Source organism: Rattus norvegicus, chromosome 7, assembly GCF_036323735.1.
Source record: "Rattus norvegicus strain BN/NHsdMcwi chromosome 7, GRCr8, whole genome shotgun sequence".
NCBI classification, from domain to species: Eukaryota; Metazoa; Chordata; class Mammalia; order Rodentia; family Muridae; genus Rattus; species Rattus norvegicus.
Window position 1 is genome coordinate 108534200 of NC_086025.1, and position 19779 is coordinate 108553978.

The 19779-nt window shown below is 51.5% G+C and overlaps 1 protein-coding gene across 1 annotated transcript; it reads right to left on the minus strand.

Annotated features, from left to right (window-relative positions):
- Positions 1-8040: 8040 nt before the first annotated feature.
- LOC120093891 (lymphocyte antigen 6D-like) lies at positions 8041-15916 on the minus strand. The gene is made up of 3 exons (XM_039080624.2): positions 15607-15916; positions 11973-12071; positions 8041-8841 (listed from the first exon to the last, which is right to left on the minus strand). The coding sequence occupies exons 1-3, from the start codon at positions 15659-15661 to the stop codon at positions 8630-8632; spliced, it is 366 nt and encodes a 121-aa protein (XP_038936552.1). The 5' UTR covers positions 15662-15916; the 3' UTR covers positions 8041-8629.
- Positions 15917-19779: the final 3863 nt, after the last annotated feature.

Below are 19779 nucleotides of genomic sequence, written 5' to 3' on the forward strand. Positions count from 1 at the left end.
CAACCCCCAAAGCAAAAGGCCCTTGCCGACGATGTGGAGGTGACTGTGGGGTGGGGAGAGAGAGGTGAGAGTCTCTGTGTATGCTGGGTATAGCCAGGTTAAGGCTATGTAGATACCAGACCACGGAAACTTGGACATCCCAGGAAACTGGGTAGGGACAGGGTAGGACAGAATCATCTGGGGGAGCAACAAGCTCTGGAGATTTCTCATTGCTATGCAGACATGAGTTTTCCTCTCCTCACTCCCTCACTTCCTCCCTTTGCTTGGGCCTCAGGCCCCATTTTCATTGAGCTCTCACCCATGTCCCTCACATGAGGGTACTGCCCTCTTCCCACCTTGTAACTATTGCCTGTGTGTCTCTGCCTTGTTTCTCTGTGTCTGAGAGCTCCTCCGGCTGACCTCAGAACCTAGGACCCCAGGCAGGTGTTGATGAAGGTCTCTGACATGGCCCCTGAGCCACACCTATATTCTCTTTGCATGCATAGGAGACATTCTTTGTCCTATGCTCCAGTTCTTAACTGTTGATTCTGACTACTCATCTGGGGGTAGACTGGGTGGGCTCCATAGAATCCTCCTTCTGCTCCTTGTTCAGAGATCCAGGCTATCAGCAATGGGCTAGGCACAGACAAAGATCATTCTTGGACCTGTCCCAGTAGTGTCCCTGAAAAGAGAATGGACAAGCACCAAGGATGGGCAAATCAGAGCTTGCTTCAGGGATGGTTTGCCTGGACCAGGCTGAGATTCTTGGAGCCCTATAGACCTTTGGGTCAACCAGATATAGACTTAAGACCCTTGGCCCCTCCCCTCTGCTAACTGGCTCCTAAGCTGAATCAAGTGTGGTAAAGCTATGTGGTTCTTTTCAGAGTAGTTTTTGGACTTGGCAGGACCTGGAATCTGGACGTGGCTTGGATAAGAGCCCCTGGAGAAGAAGCCCCATCTCCTTCCCATGCCTTCCCCTGTTTCCTAGGTAATTAATATCTGGCTCCCGGGGACTTGCTTACGACAGCTGAAATTCCACAGGAAAGGCCTGAAATTCAGGGTGCTTGTTTCCTTGGAAAGGCCCACCCAGCTCCAGCCCCCCCAATACATCAGACATAGGGATAATGGGTGGGTAGAGGGATAGGAGGGTGGTTCCGAGCCTTGAGAACAGAACTTGGGTCTCCATGACAGGCAGGTGACAGAGGAGCTGGCAAACAGGGGAAGATGACTCACTGGGAAACTGCCGGAGAAACAGGTTTGGAGCTTCTGGGCTCAGTGAAGTTCTGGGGTCTGGGAACGAAGGGCAGAAAAGAAGTGGAAGTCTGGGCCTAAGACTGAGAGAAGTGTACAACAGGCTCCACACCCTTGGGAAGGAGGAGGTATCTGGATGCTTGCCTGCTCCCAGGGACCTCAGGCTTCATGAAGGCCCTAGGTGAAGTCTGCATCCATCAAGGAAGGGGTCATTGTCCTTGGGAGATTGCTAAGAGGATCTGTCAACTGCTATCCCCAGCTGGGTTCAACAGAAGTATAAAACAGCCACGTACTAAATTTGCCCTTAGAAGACTGTGATTCTGGTGGTAGGAGCTCTTGTGGGTACTGAGGCAGTCAACAAGAGTCCTGTTGGAGGTGGTCAGGCTGGAACCTGGAGGTTCCAGCAACGGAATGGGCACAGGAGTCATCAATTCCCTCAAGTCTGCCTTCTGTACTACTTACAAGTGGAGCCACTACTTTGAGAGCATGGGCCAGAGCTCTCAGTCCTTGGGGATGGCTTCTGGGTCTGGGGTTGAGATCTAATTTCCACCTTTGAGATGCTGGCAGAAGAATATTGCCCGGGAAGTGGGATGAGTGAGACACAGGGCAGGGAACACTCTCATCTGCCCCTCAGACTTGCCTGTTCCCTAACCTTAGCAGGCTGGCCAGGAAGTTGAGAGATAAGCCTGGACTTCTGTCTAGAGCAGAGGTCTCCCTGCTCACGTCCCTTCCTCTTGCATCCACGGCTGTGAACACAGAGCTATCAAGAGCCTTGTGAGTGGCGCAGAGGGAAGGCATATGGGTGAAAGAAAGCACAACAGAATACCACAGCCCTTCTGAAAGCACAGTCCAGGGCCCTTTCCTGGCCCGATGAGGGCACTCGATAAACAGATCATATCCCTAGGTTAAAGGTATTCAAACACCTTAGGGTATAAGGTGTAGGCACACTCCAGGATCCCCCAAAGCCACCACGTACTTCAAAGCACTTCATTCACAGTACTTTATAAGAACCTACTGTACTTTAGTCACTTCTTGTGTAAGGGACACTGAGGAGGAGATAGGCAGGCGGCAGACTCGTAGGAGAGAGGGACACAGGTATGCTCTGTGTAGTGCACTGCATGCGTATGACAACTAGAGAGGTGGGGGCTGGAGCACTCTAGGAGGGCTGACCTATGTAGATCTGTCTAAGCTGGGACCTGAGGGTAGGTGACCATCAGCTGGTGGAGAGGACACTAGACAAGGGCATCAGAGTCTTGGTTTCCCACGCCACACCCTAGTGCTAGCTCTTTTTCTGCAAGGCCATGTAAATGCTCGGTGAGTCAGACAACAGAATGAGGAGTGTTTCCCTGGGGCCCCTTTTGTCCTTAATCACGCAGGTAGAGCCTCAGATGACACAGAGACAGGCAGAAAGAACCCTGGTCAGCATCACTCAAGAAGAAGAGTCAAAGCTTGGCCTCTGGACCTAGGGCTTTCCCTCCACAACCCTTCCTCCTGGCACAGGAATAACCGTTATGCATGGAATCATAAACCTAGACATGGGTATGGCTCACTTGTCTGGCACCTGGCATAGCCTTCACATACCTTAAATTATTCTTGGGGGCCCTGGCCACCACTACCAATTCCCTAGAGACACCTTCTCCTGCATTTCATTGATCAACTATTAATCCATGATCCATTCATGTATCTATGTACACATTCATTCGCCATCCATCAGTCAATCCTCTAGCTATCCCTATTTATTTATCCATCAACTTAACTATCATTCATGCATCCTCCATTTTCTCCCCATTCACTCACTTATCCATCCTCGATCAGTTTATCTATCCATTCATCAATCTATCCTTCAACCGTCTCCTACAACCCACTTACTTGATACTCCACCTACCAGTCCATTCATCCATTCTATATACATGCACTTATCCTCCCATCCCTCCATCCCTCCACTCATCCATCCATTCACTTACTCATCTGTCCACCTATTGACTCACTCACCTGTCCTTTACCCACCTATCAAACTATCCATTTGCCTGCCCATCCATCCTCTATCCATCCACTTATCCTCCTAAGGATCTGTGTATCCATCTTTCCAGTAATCTACTCACCCTTCCACCCATTCATTTATCCACCCATCTTCTATATGCCCATCTGGCCATCTGGCCATTCATCCATCTGTTTGTCTGTCTGTCCACCCATGCCATAAGTATGATTTGCAGAGTATCATCCATGCTCGTGTCTCCATGCTGGACACAAGGGAATGCAGGTGCACACAAGGCACAAAGAGCTCAGATTTTCAGGACATTCATTAAAGACCACAAAGTGAATTCCTTCCGGGACATCAAGTATGAATAAGACAAATAGGTGGAGTGATGGAGACTGTGCTGACTTGAGTGGTCCAGGAAGAGCCAATGGGCCATATTTTGTTAGCAGTGAAGAGAGACTTGGGATGAATTCAGTTGTAAGATAAGTAATGTGATGCCTCCCTTAGTCATAACTCCGGGACGGGTGATGACATTGAGTGCTTGCCAGTTTCTCAACTGCGCCCCAACCCCAGGATCAGGTCTTGACGATCCCTATGATACTTCCAAAACCTTTGGGTGAATTTTTACCCCACCCATAAGCCCCTCCCCTATGACTCAGTGCAGACTTGCCCTCAGAGGAGTCTCAAGGAGGTCTCAGCCTATCCCAGGGAAGAGCTACTAGGTGTGCAACATCTCTGCCCTCCAGGCCTTTGTCTTTAGCCTATGACCTCCACTGATGTGATCTGTGGTTGGGAGACTAGAAGTTACTCTGTAAGAGAAAGCTGAGATTACCAAGGAGTCAAAGTTGGCAAGACTGAGGGTGGCAGTTTAGGGGCCTGTGACACATGAGTAACTTGGGGGATAGGAGAGGATTTGGGGAAAACAACTCCAGTCCTACCCTAGAGGGAAAGGGATGTCTCACCACACTGCTGCCCTATTGACCTGTCTGTCAAGTGGTACCCTTGGAGCAGGTGGCTGTCCTCACATGACTGGGGTGGGAGGCTGGGCTCTGCTCCTTCATCCTCAGGTGGTTGAGGCTGGATCAGGAGACTCAGCCAGGTGCCCTCAAGGATCCCACTTTGGCACTGGATCCAGGGCAAGGGTGTGTTGTTTGTGAGGAGTTTGCATGGTGCTGTAGTCTTCTCTGGGTGTGGGGATGGCCTCAGGACAGAGAGGATGGTCCTAAGCTGTCCTGACAAGGAGCTCTTAAGAAGCATGCTGTCTGTACCCAGAGTTACATAAGAGGGAGGAATGGGCAGGTCCTTGGAGTGCAGAGATACCAGTGCCTAGAGTAGAGGATGTATCAAGTAAGAGACCAGGTCAGGTGGCCAACTGGGCAGATGGAAAGGATTAGACTCCCCACTGGCTGTCACACTGGGCTTAATCCCAGGGCTAGCCTTCCATTTCTGGCTGCACTAAGACCAACCTTAGCCCTGGAGAGTTCTAGTTGCTTCTTCCCCACCTTGGCCTCAGTCAAGCGCCTGGGGAGCCAGTGCCTCAGTGGGCCCCGTGTGCACCAACCTCTTCTATCTATACCCTCTGCTCCTCAGACCCTGGAGCTCCTAACCGGCTGTCTTTACCTCTGAACCAACTCCATGACTCCCAGGCTTACAGGCTATGGCCATGTCCCCAGCCCCATCATCTTCAACTCACTTCTTTCCTAGAGCCAAGGCCTTGACCTTAGACATTGCTGAATGGAGTCCTTCTGCTGACATAGTGCTCTTAGGATCAAGCCCAGTCTCCCTACCTTATCCTCTCAGCCTACCGTCCATCCATTCACTCATCCACCTATCCTTTACCCATCATCCATTCTCCATCCACCCACATATCCTCTATGGATTTATGTATCCATTTGCCCAGTCATTTACTCACCCTTCCATCCATTAATTCATCCACCCATCTGTCCATCTACTTCTATCCATCTAGACCTGGCCCACTGACTCTTCTTGGACCACTCAATCCAGCACAGCCCCCATCACTCCACCTGCTGTCCTAACCTATTTGTCTTCATGGGTCTCGTTCATATTTGATGTCTTGAAATTTACTTTGATGTCTTTACTGAATGGTGTCCTACCTAGGATGGCCACTCCATTTTCCACTGCCCCCTTTTCAGGGCTCTACACTCTCAGCTCCGGCAGGTCCCTCAAGCCACCTCCAAGCTTAGCATGCGCTATGCCACTGTGGGCCAGGAGTGGGACTTTCCCACAGCAGTCAGCGTTACTCTCTCCCTGCAGGCCTCCTCCTCCTTCTGCTCTGGCAGCACGGACTTGCAGCTTTGCTGGCAGTTAGCATCTCTTGCCACAGGGCAGGGTGAGTCTATTTTCATTAAGGGATCCAAATGTAGCAGGAGGCCTATTTTCAGGAGGCTCCCTGAGTGTGCTGACTGCAGATGTGTGGGTGCCCTGAGGAGTGGAGAGAGCTCAGGCTGCCTCCATCTACTTCCCCTGTAAAGGTTAGTTAGAGGGGATTCTAGAAAGTTCTGCGTACAACCACTTCTTCTTCCGAGACCAAGAAGAGTTCTTAGCTTGGTGACAACCTGTCCCCCTGCCCTGCCCGACTTTTGAAAATAGAACCCTGGGAGGAGAGGCTTGCAACCACACAATGGGGACTGGATGTCCTGAAGGGTGAGGCCCATCTGGTTTGACTATGGGAAAGTTAGTCAGACAGGAGAGGGTTTCATGTTCTTGGATGGCTGCCTCACAACTCTAGACCCTAGTCTCCAGAGAAGTAGGCTGGCCACTCAGGGAAGGCATACCTAAGAGATGCAGGGGCTGAAGTTTATCCAGGTTTCAAGGGGTTTTGCTTAGCACCCTCAGCTCACTCCGTACTCTCAGCCCTCCCCATCTTTCTTGCCCTCTGCAGTTGAAGGTGTGTGATAAGGTGAGAGCCCTCTCCACTGTCCTAGCTCGATGCTCCCGAGACTTAGGAACCAGTACTCCAAGACATTCCAGTGCATGGTTCTGACTTGGGCAGTCTTTGCGGGCATGTGAAGCAGGGCACTTGAGTCTGGACACTAAGGGACTGAGGCACTGTGAGGTTAGGAGGTGTCTTCTGGAAACACACACGGGGAAGTAGCAAGGAGGGAACAAGAGGGTGTGTCCCAGCTCCATGGCTTAGGCTGCAGCAGGCAAGGGAAGGGACGCTGAGTGGAGGGCCAAGTACCATTCTCCCAGGAGAGGAAATCACCATCTGGGAAGGCTCTGTGCCAGGCCCAGGCAGTGGAAGTCACCCCCGCTAGGCAGAGAGGACACCCACCATCACTTACCTGGATGTTTGTCCTTGTCGTCTGGGAATATGAGGGACAAATTTTTGCACTAGGCAAATACTGTACCTCTAAGTTCTATCTCCAGCTTCAGGTGTAAAGGGTAAAGAATTAGGGAACAGTAATTAGGACAAGAAACAGAGGAGCAGGGCAGAAACCTGGGGCTGGATAGGTAAGCTGACAGGGCAGGCAGCTCTCACGGGCCTGCAGACAGGGAAAACTCAGGGGTGTAAGCTCCAAACCTGAGCAGGCTCCTAGGCTGTCCCACATGAGGCAGAGCAGGCTCCCCAGGTCTGGAGCACTGGGCAGGTCTGATCATGTTAAATGTCAACTCGAAATAATGTACACTCACTTGGGAGGTGAGTCTCTGGCCCTATCCATGGAGGATTGTCCTGATTGTATTGTCTGAGGTGAGAAGACCCACCATGGCTGGGATCCTGAACTGTGTAAGTGGAGATAAGAAACTGACTAGGTAGGGGCTAGGAGAAGGCTCAGGAGTTAAGAGCACTGGCTGCTCTTCCAGAGGAGCCTTACATGAATTCCAGCACACACACAGGAGCTCACAGCCATCTGTTACTCCAGTTCCAAGTGTCCTGACGCTCTTTTCTGACCTTCCTGGGTACTAGGCATATATGCAGTATGCAGATAGGCATGCAGAGAAAAACACTAATATATGCATAAAAGAAATTACTTTAAAAGGGAACTGGGCAGCAAGCATGTGTTTCTGGCCTGTGGACGCAGTGCCACCAGGTGCTTCAGGTTCTGGCTGCCTTGACCATTTTACCATGATGAAGTGGACCTTGAAGGGCAAGCCAAAATACTCGTTTCCTCCAGCTGCTCTTGTCAGCGTATTTTATTACAGTGACAGGGAAAGACAGCAGGGGTAGGCAATAAACCTCTCCAGACTCGAGGGGCTCTGGCTTTGCCCCTCAAGGAGAGCCCCCAAGGAGACTTGGCTTTGGGTGACCTCAGAGTACTGGTTCAGAAAGCTTAGGGTTTGCCATGTCACCAACCAAAAGTATGGACTCTTGGGGACCCGGAGGCATAGTGACACATGTGAGCATCTCACCATTAGCAGCACCAGGGACATTGTAGCTCAGAAGAGCTCTCAGGGGACCCTTGTAAGTTGGTGTGGTAGAAGTCTGTTTCTTCTATGTTGACCAACAGGATCCAGTACAGACACAGGAGGCCCATGTCCAAGACAGAGGCACCACTCCTGTACCTGGGCTTAATCGTGCATTAATTAAGAATCCCACCTGGCCCTGTCTCATGTCCACCTGCCTGGCTCTGAGGATGAGGTTGACCAAGAATCAGAAATGCCCAAGAGACAACACCTTGGATCAAGCAGACTTGCATGTTTATTCTTCTCCCAGGACGGCATCGGGGGAGGGCTGGCAAGACGGTGCTACCCCAGGACAGCATCGGGGGAGGGCTGGCAAGACGGTGCTACCAGGGAGGATGGATACCCATTCCAACGCCTGCCATCAAGCCCAAGGTGATCTGTCTTACCCCTACACACAAACACATACAATGGGGAGCCAGGGGAATCTTTTTTTTTTGGTTCTTTTTTTCGGAGCTGGGGACCGAACCCAGGGCCTTGCGCTTCCTAGGTAAGCGCTCTACCGCTGAGCTAAATCCCCAGCCCCCAGGGGAATCTTTTTAAAAGCTGATGTTCAGTTAGACGGTGCCAAAACCTTACAATCAGGTCGTATGCCAGGGTCACTTCATGCATAGAAGAGGCCCAGGGATCCAGGTGGCCATATATAAATAGCATCCTTTCAGGCAAGGAGAGGGTAGTATGGGGGAGCCATCAGCTCTTCCTACTGAAGGTAGCTAGGCACTCTCAAGACTCAATAAGAGGCTGCGGTCTCATAGAGATGAGGGTCTTGGGGAGGTGTGTCCTTGCGCCCTGTTGGAAGATTTCCTGAGGAAGGAGAGCTGGGCTCTGAGCCTTTAGGACAGGTGTTGTTATTCCTTTCTGTGAGAAGGGAAGACCGAATGTGTCTTGGGGTTAATGGCGAGAGAGAGAGAGACAGAGAGAGGAACAGCCTGGGCTGGGGTAGGATGCTGCTGAGGCTGCAGAGATATCCCTGATGATACAGAAAGGCCACCCAGGCCCTCACCAGGCAGCTCGAAGCAGTGCCCACAGTAGGCTGATAGAGGCACTGGCCCATATAGCCCCAAGGCTGCCGGTCAGACCTGAGGCAGCACTGCGGTTGCACTGGCTGCCCTGACAGCAGGAGACAGAGAGGGCACGGCCATCTGAAGACACGGTGCTGTTGGGGCAGGTTGGGGCGCAGGACTTCATGACCAGGATGCCACCAGGATTGGCTGTGGAAACAGGAGGAATGACCATGGGTATTGTCCCCATAGTACCTACAGCTGTTGCCACCCAGCCAGCTCTCAGGAAGCCTGAAGCCTGGGGGACAACATGCTTGAAGTAATTAGTGGGTCTCTGAGTGTTTGAGGTGGCAGCTTAGAGGTGTCCCAAAGAGCCTCGTAAATGGGTGTCCTTCCTCAATGCCCGTGGAGACGTGTCCTTTTTTTCCCCATGATGATTGGCCTTTGTGACATCTGAGGCCAAGGACTGAATTAAAGACTCCTCTCTCAGCCTCTGGGTTCCTCGGTTTCCTCTATTTTCCCTTTCCCGGAAGCTAATTCTCCTCTCCTCTCCTCTCCTTTCTCCACTTGGAGAAATTCTCATCTCCTCTGGGATTCAGATACCACAAGAGAGATTTGGGCCCCACTTAGCTCTCACACCTCTTGGGTCTGGGGTGTCCTAGACAGGCTGAGTGACCATAAAGTGCCATGGCCTACACAGGGGCCTCTAGGTCTCACAATCTTGAGGGAAACAAAGGTTGGGCTTACAAGGGTCCCTGGAAAAGGATAGGTTGGCCCAGTTTGGGGGTGTCTCGGGAAGAACCACTATGCAAGACTTGCTCTGTTTCTACATGAACATGGTGGGGATGGCCTTTTTGTATATACACATACAATGGGGACAAGAGGACTCCTGAAAACACATGGCCCTAGGAAAAATAAGCGCTTTCCCTTAATCTGCACTGTTCAGAGGTTCTGGGAGCTGTGACCCTAGCCCTGTGTGCAGGAGCCTGTAGCCTGGAGTTGGCCCAGACACTGTGTGATGGGGGTGAGAGAACTGCTTCAGGATGCTGCTACGCCTCAGTTTCCCCACCTAGAAAACAAAGAACAAAGGTGGAGCCTCTCTTTGCCTCCTCCCTTCTTCAGGAAGATGAGACATTTGTGGATAATTTGAGAGTTGCGCTGGTATAAGGAGAGTAGGGGGAACATGTTAATCATTAGTTGACAGTCAGTGACTGAGCTCAGTGCCCCCTCTGAATAGTCTTCTTCTGGCCTTGGCCACACGGGGAGCTGAGAGTCACAGTGGCTTGCAGCAGCTGCTCCTAGATGAAAGAGGACCCAAGGCCAAGGTAGGTGTTGCTGGTGCTTCCAGGCCCAGGAAGCACTGTCAGGACACACAGCCTCCTCCTGGGGCAAAGGGGATGCTAGAATTCATATCTTGTAGTAAATGCCCAATCCTAAAGTAGGGGTCTTTGCCATCTCAGATAAATCAGAAGAGAAGTAACCTCCGTGGCTGTGTATGAAAAACTGCTAGGAGTTATGGACACGGGGCACCCTTAATTGCCCAGTGTTTAGAGAGAGAAGGCCTTGGTAATTCATCAATCCTCTCTCCCCTGAAACCCAGCAGCCAGAGGGGTCCCCTAACCCATGGAACTAACACACAGCATCTGCAGTGGACCACTAACATCATTGCACCCCTTTTCCTCCTCACCTTGGGGCCAGGAAAACCCTTGGCTTGCCTGTGTCACTTCGCTGGACAGGGGCAGGAACAGAAGCCTCTTTCTACCCATAATTGACTCTCCTCTCAAAAGCTCTTGTCCCTAAACCCTGTTGCTTTTCCAGGGTACTTTCTGCTGCCTTCTGGGGGCTGTCTTTCAACTCTGCGTGGCTGTGACCTCTCAGGACCTGGGGTAAGCAAAGTCTCCACGCGTATCTCAGTGTTCCCACATTCAGCAGACACTCTGGTAGGTGGATGGGCAGACTATAGGCCAGATAGATGCGTGCTCAGCAAGGGGCAAATGCCAGAAGGGCAAAGACAGGGCAGAGCTCTGGGATGCCAGGTGGCAACTGTTGCCCAGGGATGGGACTATGGGAGACCCTGATTCCTGGGTACCCTCAGGCCCTCACTGTTTTTCATCTTCACTTCAGCAAGGCCCCTCTGCTTAGGCCTTTGTGAGATTTTGGCTCTTGACATGGCGTTCTCCCACTGGTGGCTATAGACTCCATCCTTGAAGTACTTGCCTCGTGCCCTTGGCAATCGCTGAGCCTGTAGCCCACTAGGTCTTTACCACAGCACAACTGTGGATAACTAAGGGCAGCTGCCTCTGGGCAGGATGCTCCTCTGCAGGATGAGGAGGGTCCTGGAGGTGGTGGAGTAAATGATGTTTCCTCCTAGAGGCCAGCAGCACAAGAACTAGCAGAGTGTAGACAGAAGTATCACACAGGGTCTGGGACGGGCACTTGTATGGCTCTACCAGGACACTGTCTCTTCATAAAATAGAGATGACTGCAAGCTGAGCTAGAAGGGTGATGTCACCACTGGGATTTGTAAGAAACTGTTCTTATAGACAGCCCCAGGCCATGCTGGGAAGCTTCCTGGCTTCCTTCCCCTCTTCCCAGAATGGGATCTTGGAAGAAGCTGCCTAACGACCATAGCAACTTTCACTCACTGGGGCCAAAGGCCTCATGGCCCAATACCAATGACAGCAGCAAAGAAAGGACCCTAAACCCCTTTGAGACCTAGAGGTGACATTGTTCACCTAGCTCAGCCTCTCTGCCAACACCCATGCTTTCTTCTTGGACCACTTCAAATAAGTGACCCCTGCCCCCAGCTGCCCCCAGCTGCCCCCAGCTGCCCCCAGCTATCCCAGCACCAAGCCTGAAACCCATCATAGCTCAACATATAAGCTCAAGGCTCCAGCTCAGCCCCACTGCTGGGAAGAGAAGCAGATGGACCATGGAATGTAGGAAGGAGAGACTTGGGAAGTGCAAGGGACAGTACTGATCAGGGATTCTCAACAGTGGCAAGATTGAATTCTAGAGTGACGGCAGGGAAGCCAAGGGCAAAGGCTATGGCTAGCTGATTGTAGACAGGAATTTGAGTGAGCAGTAAAGGTCCTGAGGAGCCTGGAATACCAGGCTGTGATGTCAGTGTCTTCAATATATCAACTTATATCCACCCTCATCCCACCTAATCATCAGCCTAGTTCGAACTGTAAACTAGAGAATGATGGTGTCCCTAGGGTCTGAAGTGGGGATACTGAGGGCTTTGGATGTGGAGGATGGAAAGAGGCCAAAGGGAGCTGGAAAGCACTTATGTAGTGCTGTTGGGGCGAGATGGGGCCTGCATGGCCCAGGGTACTCACTGGCCCGAGTGATCACACAGAACTTGTCCGTCAAGGCGCACTCCACGAGAGACTCGCAATTCTCGTGCCCACAGCACACATGGCAGTGCAGGGCCCGGGCTGGGGGGAAGTACAGGCCATCAGTCTGGGCTGGGGCTGGGGCTAAGTGCCCAGCCACCTGCCTAGTGGCCCATTGAAGGTCATATTCTCTGATCATCCTCTCCCCCCGGGAGTTCCCCCAGTCCTCTGGGAGGATCTGAGAAGCTAGGACCTTCATGGTAGTGATTCTAACATGTTCCTTCCTCTATCCCCCTGGCCCTGTGTATGCCAGTATCAAAGTGTCAGCCTGAGTTACAGGAAGGCGTGTGGTATGATGGCATGTAGACTCAGAGGTTTTCTGCCTAAAGTTCTCTGACACCTATGAACTCCCACACTTATCTGCCTCTTTGCTCTGTGTTTATCTCTCTGTTAAGGAGTCTGAGAACACTAGTGAGTATAGGAGAGCTTGATCAGCTAAAGGGGGAGGGAGGTTCAGATGGGTAGGTAGATGTATGTATGTATATTCATATGAGTGGGTGGGTGGATGTATGTATGGATAGGTGAGTGGGAAAATGGGTGAATGGATAGATAGATGATAACATGTATGTATGGTTGGATGAGTGGACAGATGGATAGGTAGAAAGATAGATGAATTGAAGCATGGATGTCTAGTTGAGCAAATGGATGGACGGGTGAGTGGGTGGATGGATGGACGGATGGGTGGATGGGTGGATGGGTGGATGGGTAGGTGGATGGATGGATGGGTAGATGGGTGGGTAGGTGGGTGGATAGATGGAGGGATGGATGGATGAGTGGGTGGGTGGGTGGATGGTTGGCTGGCTGGCTGGGTAGATGGCCGGCTGGGTGGGTGGATAGGTGGGTGGATAGGTGGGTGTATAGGTGGGTGGATGGGTAGATGGATAGATGGATGAGTGGGTGGATGGGTGGCTGGTTGAGTGGGTGGGTAGATTGCCGGCTGGCTGGCTGGGTGGGTGGGTGAATGGATTGATGAATGGATGAGTGGATGGGTGGACAGGTAGATGGATGGATGGGTGGACAGGTGGATGGATGGGTAAGTGTGTGTTATAATGACTAGATGGATAGATGAATGAATGGATGGATGTGTGAATGGATGAGCAGAAGAATGGGCAGATGAATGAATAGATAGTGAAATGGTAGTAAAAGGGTGCATGAATGGATGGGTATGTAGGTGAGTGGATGGATGTGTGGATGGGTGGATGGGTTCATGGGCAAATGGTAAGATGAAAACATGGGTGGATGGATGGGTAGGTACATGAATGGAGGGCTAGATAGATGGTGGATGGCAGAAGGGATGGGGGTATCAGGAAGAAATATAAAGAGGAATGATTTAGAACCTCTAATTCTTATGACCCCTAATGCAACCCATGGTGTCCTCACTTACAATATGGAACTAATCGTGTTCTTGGTCTTTTCAGATGATAAAATGACAGAATTCATACCGTGCACAGCCCCTGTCCCTCCCTTCCTTAGAAGAGGACTGAAGGGAGCTTCCAGGGCTGGGACAGTTGCCTTCCTAGAGACAGATGACTTCCTAACCAGGACAAGCTAGCAGCAACAACTTTTTGTGTCTCTAAGCATCAGTAGGTACTTAGAGCTGTTCATCTTGGGGGAAGGAAATGGCCTGACCCTGACCCATCCTGCCTAAGGCCTATGGATGGTCCTCACCTCCAGGCTGAAGGGAGAGACTTCAGTGAAAGTCTGCCAGTGCTAGGGAGGTGGACAGGCTCCTGAGGTGGGTAGACCCGGATGCTGTGACATTAGCCACAGCTTCCAACCACAAGAGCCCCCCTTAAGAGAACACAGGCTCCCCAGACATGGCTAACTCATTGGGCTGTAAGTGTAGTTTGGGCAGAAGGCATAGCAATTACTCCATGGTGACTTCTGCTGAGAGACAATATGGTTTGTGACAGTCAGAATAACCTGGAAAGTTCCACACCTGAGCCCACAAGGTGAATTTCTGTGTGTAGTTAAGAACAGCTGCATTGACCAAAGTGCTGAATGGCAGAGACAAAGCCAGCTTGGAGGGTTGCAAGGACCCCAAGACATGCTAGGGGTTCTGGTACAAAGGCTGAGATACTGGGAAAGATGTCTTTGTGCCCAGGCCTTGGGAGGGGTGTCCTGTAAGGAGTGTCCTATGGGAGTTTCACTTAAGGGTATTGAATAGTGGGCATGTCCTGTAGAAATGTCTTACAGGGACGTGTCCTGTAGGGGTTTCTCTGTAAGAGTGTGTAACAGGTGTCCTAACAATGCATACCTGCTTGGACCTTGTCAACTTTACCCATGGGGTTAGATGGTTATCCCTCCCACATAAGAGGCATCAGTATTGAAGGCCCTGTGCTGAAAGTTGGGAGGTGTCTTTTCTGCATAAGAAATATACAATGAGAATGGCGTCCTCATTTGGAATGTCTCCTGATTATGAGCTCTCACCCCATACAGTACCTTTGCATACTAGTCCTATTGAGCTGGGGAGACACTCCTTGGTTTTTCTTGGCAAGGACCACAAAATACCTCGGTTTCCTCATTGTAGTCCCCAGAGACCTTCTGCCCTAGGAGCTGGTGACAGTTCCTGGGCTGCCCTCCTTCAGAGCCCCAGTGAGTTCCCAGTAGGTACTGTCCTGCAGGAATGCTATAAGGTCAACCAAACTTCCAGGAAGCAGAGCCTTGAGGGCAAAAGTGTCCCAGCCAGCCAGTGTCCCCACCTTCTGACTCAGACCTCTCACCCTCCTTGCTTGTAGTTGCTTCCTGCCTCCAGGGCTGATGGCCCCTATTTAGTGGCTGTCCCTGTCTGAGGTCGCCCAAGTATCTTCCTCTCTGCATTTCCTAAATGATACTACCAACCCGATCCTGACCTCCTCCCTGTTCCCAGACCAGTCTCCAGCCCTTAGCTAGTGTCTCTCCACCTGCTTTTCTACCCTCCTACCTGTCCACCTGATGGCTAGACTGCTCACCAGGGTCCTCTTCTTTTCCTTCCACCCCCTCCTCACTCTCAGGGGAAGCTGATGGGGCTAATTATCCTGGAGGTGATAATTATTCCACTGATAATCACAGGCTGAAGTCCATCCCTCCCACCTCCGGCCTCATTTCTGTCCCTAAACCAGGTCATCAGAGTCAGGGTAGAGTGGGCTGGAGGGGTTAACCTATACAGTCTATTTTGTTGATGTCCTTCCTTCCTTCCTTCCTTTTTAACACAGTCCTACATTCCAGGAGTTCCTCATCCTGAGAAGAGGGGGGAGAGTTGGCCATTCTTACTAAATCCCAGGACCTAGTGCTCACAAGTGGTACCAGGGTACTTCCTGTCTTCTCACTCTAGTTTTTACACCCACCCCCCACACTACCACATACACAAACAGCCAGAAAGGTACCACATACTATCTAAAAGGAAGAGGCTTCCCTAACTAGCTGGGCAGGGAGTCACCATAGAAACCTCTTCCTCATCCCCTGCAGCCTCCTCACCAGGCCAGTACCCTAAATGGTACCCTCTCTCTCACCTCCAAAGCCCCACCAGCCCCAGAGTCCCGCACCCTTCCCAGAGGCTGCCTGCCTCCCCTCAAACCAGGTATAGCCAGTGCCTTACCTAGAGAAGTACACACAACAGCCAGCAGCAACAGTACTAGGAGGGGCCTCATCATGGATGTCCACCAGCAACTGGGAGCCACCAGGGAGACGGTGCCTTTATAAGGCCATGGGGGTGCCTGGGAAACCTGGTAATTTGTCTGGAGGATGAGCTTGGGGCAGCAGGGCTGGCCTGACTCATGTCACCCAGGCTCCCTCAGCCCACCTCCAAGGTACCCTTCGGCCTGCCCTTTGGTCCTGAGCCAGCAGCCTCCCCTTTTGGTTACTAAGACCTGCAGTTATAAGACCCCGGGAGAAGGAAGGAGGTCTACAGTGACAGTTCTGTCTTGTAGTCTGAGAAGTATGTGGCTCTACCCTGGGCATCTGAAGGCTGGCTCTCCTGATCATCACAGCCCCTCCCCTCTGCATTCTCCATCCCATCAAAGAGATAGCAAACCCAATTTAATGGGAGAAGCTGAGGTCTGGTGGCCTGAAGCTGGCTCCTTCAATCTCAGGGTGCACACAGTGGCAGAGGACCGGGTGAAAAGGCTGATTCTAACTTGGAGGCCAGAACTGAGATTCTGTCTACTTAGAGTCTGATCTGGAGCAGAGAATTTCATCAGGGGTGTATTGGAAGCCTGATGTGTATCCCATTTCTGTATCTGGCCTCCACCTTGGGGGTTGTGCAATGACCAGGGGTCCCAGGAGAGATAGGAAATGACTTGTGCTTATATTGGTGATGGGGTCTTGCTAGCATCTGAGGCTGAGAGATGGGACCTTACATCCTTATTATCTCCTGTCTCATCCTATGTCTGTCCCTGCCTCTGCCTCCCCCTGCCCAGATCTCCTGGTCTCCTCTGGCTTTATGTGACTGTCCTTTCCCTTCAGACCCTCATCCGGACCTAGCCTTGTGCCCAGAACACACTCCCCTGGGGCAAATCACCTTTACCTAAACATTTTTCTTAGTTCCTACCCTGACCTGTGCCTAGGAGCTACTGATGCAGAGCCTGAATCTGTTTCTAGATCTCTTCTAGAGGTCCAGAAGGCTAAGGGACTCTTCTCTGTCTCCCTTGAGCTGGATCCAGATGCTGGGGGCCTCACTGGGCTGTGAATGGCAAAGGGTGGTGGTCAAGGAGAGGGGGGAGGTGAGGTTGCACTCCCAGAGGAGCAGGGTTGTAGAGTCTGACCCCACTCCATGTGCTCCGGGAAGCTGTGACATCTTACTTGAATGGTTTCTCAGAATTGTTAGAATGTTCATGGTTTGGGACATATTTGTTTCCACTGAAGAGGAGCTGACCATTATTGTTAGGAGCATACAGAATGCCCTTTGTTAGCTATGAGGATCCCATCTCTGACCACTTCCCTGTCACAAAGGCCTTGCTATGCTGTTCACCAATGAGGTGGTGTCGGTGGTGATCCCTGGTGTTCCCCAGCCTCTTTTCTGCCTACTGACTCCACCGACTCACGTCGCCTCTAAGCTTGGGACTTCCTACATGTGGATGGTGATGGTAAGTGAGCCCCAGGGCCCAGCTACACACAGCAGCCTCCATGCTCTCTGGTGTGGAGCTGGGACTCAACCTCCTGGGATACCATGAGGCTCTCTGTCAGGCCACGGAGTTTCCTTGCTTAGCTTTCCAGATGATTAGCAGTGATGCAGTGGGAGTGGACCCCAATGGGCACCTCAGAGCAGGAGGCATATCTTCTCTCCTTTCTCCTCACCTGGACCTGCTTCCTAGCCTGTCTCCATCTCTGTACCCACACAGCCACAGGGATTTGTGAGAGAGGAAAAAGGGGGAGTTTGAGAGGCAGAGGCATCAGGAGTGCACAAAACTGGCACCACCCCTGTCTCAAGCAGTGAGCCAACTTCTCAGTATCAGGCTGGGAACCAACTGATGCAGAATGCAGGCATAGGGGCTTGGGGTGATGCCTGTGTGCACGTGTGTGGTGGTACCCACATTAACAGAAGTGATCACGGCCAGATGGCAGCTGGGCCAGGGGCCAGTGGCGCTTCCTGGAGAAGCTTCAAGGCAGCTGCCCTTCAAAGTAGAAAATTATCCAGTGTAACACAGGAAACAGGCAGGGACCTGATGGCTTCTGAGGACTCTGTGCTGGCAATGTAGGCTGGACCACACAGGATGCCTCTTAAGTCAAGATCCCTATTTTGGAGATCTTCAAAGGCAATGTGTCCTTTAAGAGGGAACTGATGAATGCTGACCCTAACCAATCTCCAAGGGCTTTTAAGGAGCCAAGGTCCTGTAGGCTCCATGGGTGAAGCGCTACACTGTCCACCAGTGGAAACAGGAGAGCTATAGGATAGGACCTGCTGGGGTGGGGCAGGAGTAAACCAAGGCTGCAGCTGTCTAAGATAGCCTCTTGTTAAACTAATGAGCTATCTGAGTCCCACTCTCATGCAGCTGGGTGGGTGCTAGTTATAGCCTAGGCTCTCCTAGCTGGCCCATAATTAACATAAATCTTTCGAGCCTGGCATTAGCCTCTACTCCCAGATGCCAACAGGGGACAAGGCTCCCACTCCTGGGATGTGGAGAGTACATGAGGGAACCTGGCATGGGCCAACCATCTGTCCCAGTTCCAAGGAGCTCAAACCCACTTCAGAAGAATTCTGGGTCCCTATCAAGAGACTAGGACCTTCCTGTAAATCAAGGGCCTAAGTCTGCACCCATACAGTTTGTCTGGAGACCCTGGCTTCCTCCTATCCTTCCACCTTGCCTTTTCCAACCTGTGCTGGGAACTTTGCAGAAGAGCCACTTTCATAGTGTCTGAACTCACTTCATGGGAACCAGCACAACATCTAACCAGAGGTTCACTGCACATCCCTTCTTCGAACATCTAAACCCCTCGTGTAAGGTAACACAGGTTGTGAATGACCCATGCCTGCTCTGTGATTCACCGTAAACCAATTCTTGGTTACTTAGAATGGCCTATCCATCATTGACACTGTAAAAATTGTTATTCCTTGTTAAGGGGACAGCAACAGAGAAGAAGGTTTGGACGTACCCCTCTCCCATCCCCACCCCCACACTCAAGAGTTTTGGCCCTGGTGAGTTGGGTGCATGGAGGTGGAGCCTGCAGAAATGGATACTGAGGGCCAACTGCACTTCATAAACCTCAGCTCAAGCTCGTGTGCACCCATAGGTCCTCTGCCTGCCACTTGCTGATGAACCCCAAAAAACACTCCCGGACCTCTCTGCACCCCTTGGAGCTGCCAGCGTCCCTCTCAGGCACAGTTGGCAAGCCAATAAGGAGGAAGTGAGCACCTGAGCAGAGTGACTTTGCCTACTTAGTGAAGGAGCTGGAGCTCAGCCTGCCTTAAAGTCCTCTCCCTTCACAAGGGATAAACTGAGTTTGAATGAGTAAGAAATCAGAACCTGAAGTCAGACCCCTCGGCTAGCAGGGAGCTGCTGGGTTTGTGGCCTTGAGAAGGTGGGTTTGGAAGCTCTTTATCAAGGACCCCTCTTTTCATGGAAAGCAGGATCAATTGGGAGCACAAGGCCTATGCGAGAATCAGTCAGCAGAACAGGAGACCTAGGCTCTTTCTCAGGGGAGAGATAGGGTATTGAGATGCACCCACAGTCAGAGACCTGGGCTAACCTGCATCCATACTGCTGTGGGTATTAAGTCTGTCCCCAGTCTTGCCCACCCTCCTTTGTCATTTGAAAGATCAAGATCAATAGTAATCTTAATGGCGAACAGAGGGTTCCACTAGCTGCCGACTACATGGAGAGACTGATATCTGGTCAAACATGCAGCACTCCTTCCCAGTGCTCTTGAGCCCTGAAACTGCTCTGTGGTGGGAGAAATGGCTGGCCTAACAGTGAGACAGAGCAGACTGATAAACCCAAAGCCAAGGCACTACTCAGACTTCCGTTTTCAGATGTAATTTACATGCTTACAATTTACCCCGTCAGTCACTTGTGTATCCACAGCTTTCACCAACATCTGCGTCTGTCCCAGAAACCAATCCTTTCCCATCGACAGTCCTGACCCCAGCCCCTTGAACGTCCATGGCCTCTGTTGCATCCCTAAGGATTTGCCTCTTCTGGATGTTATATGCTGTTGGAATCGTACAACACATGGACCCTTGGTTCCCCATGTTGCAGCCTGTGTCAGCAGCACACCAGTCCTTTTTATGACAGAGCAGTTTTCCTTCAGCAGACTGTGCACACTGTGCACACCA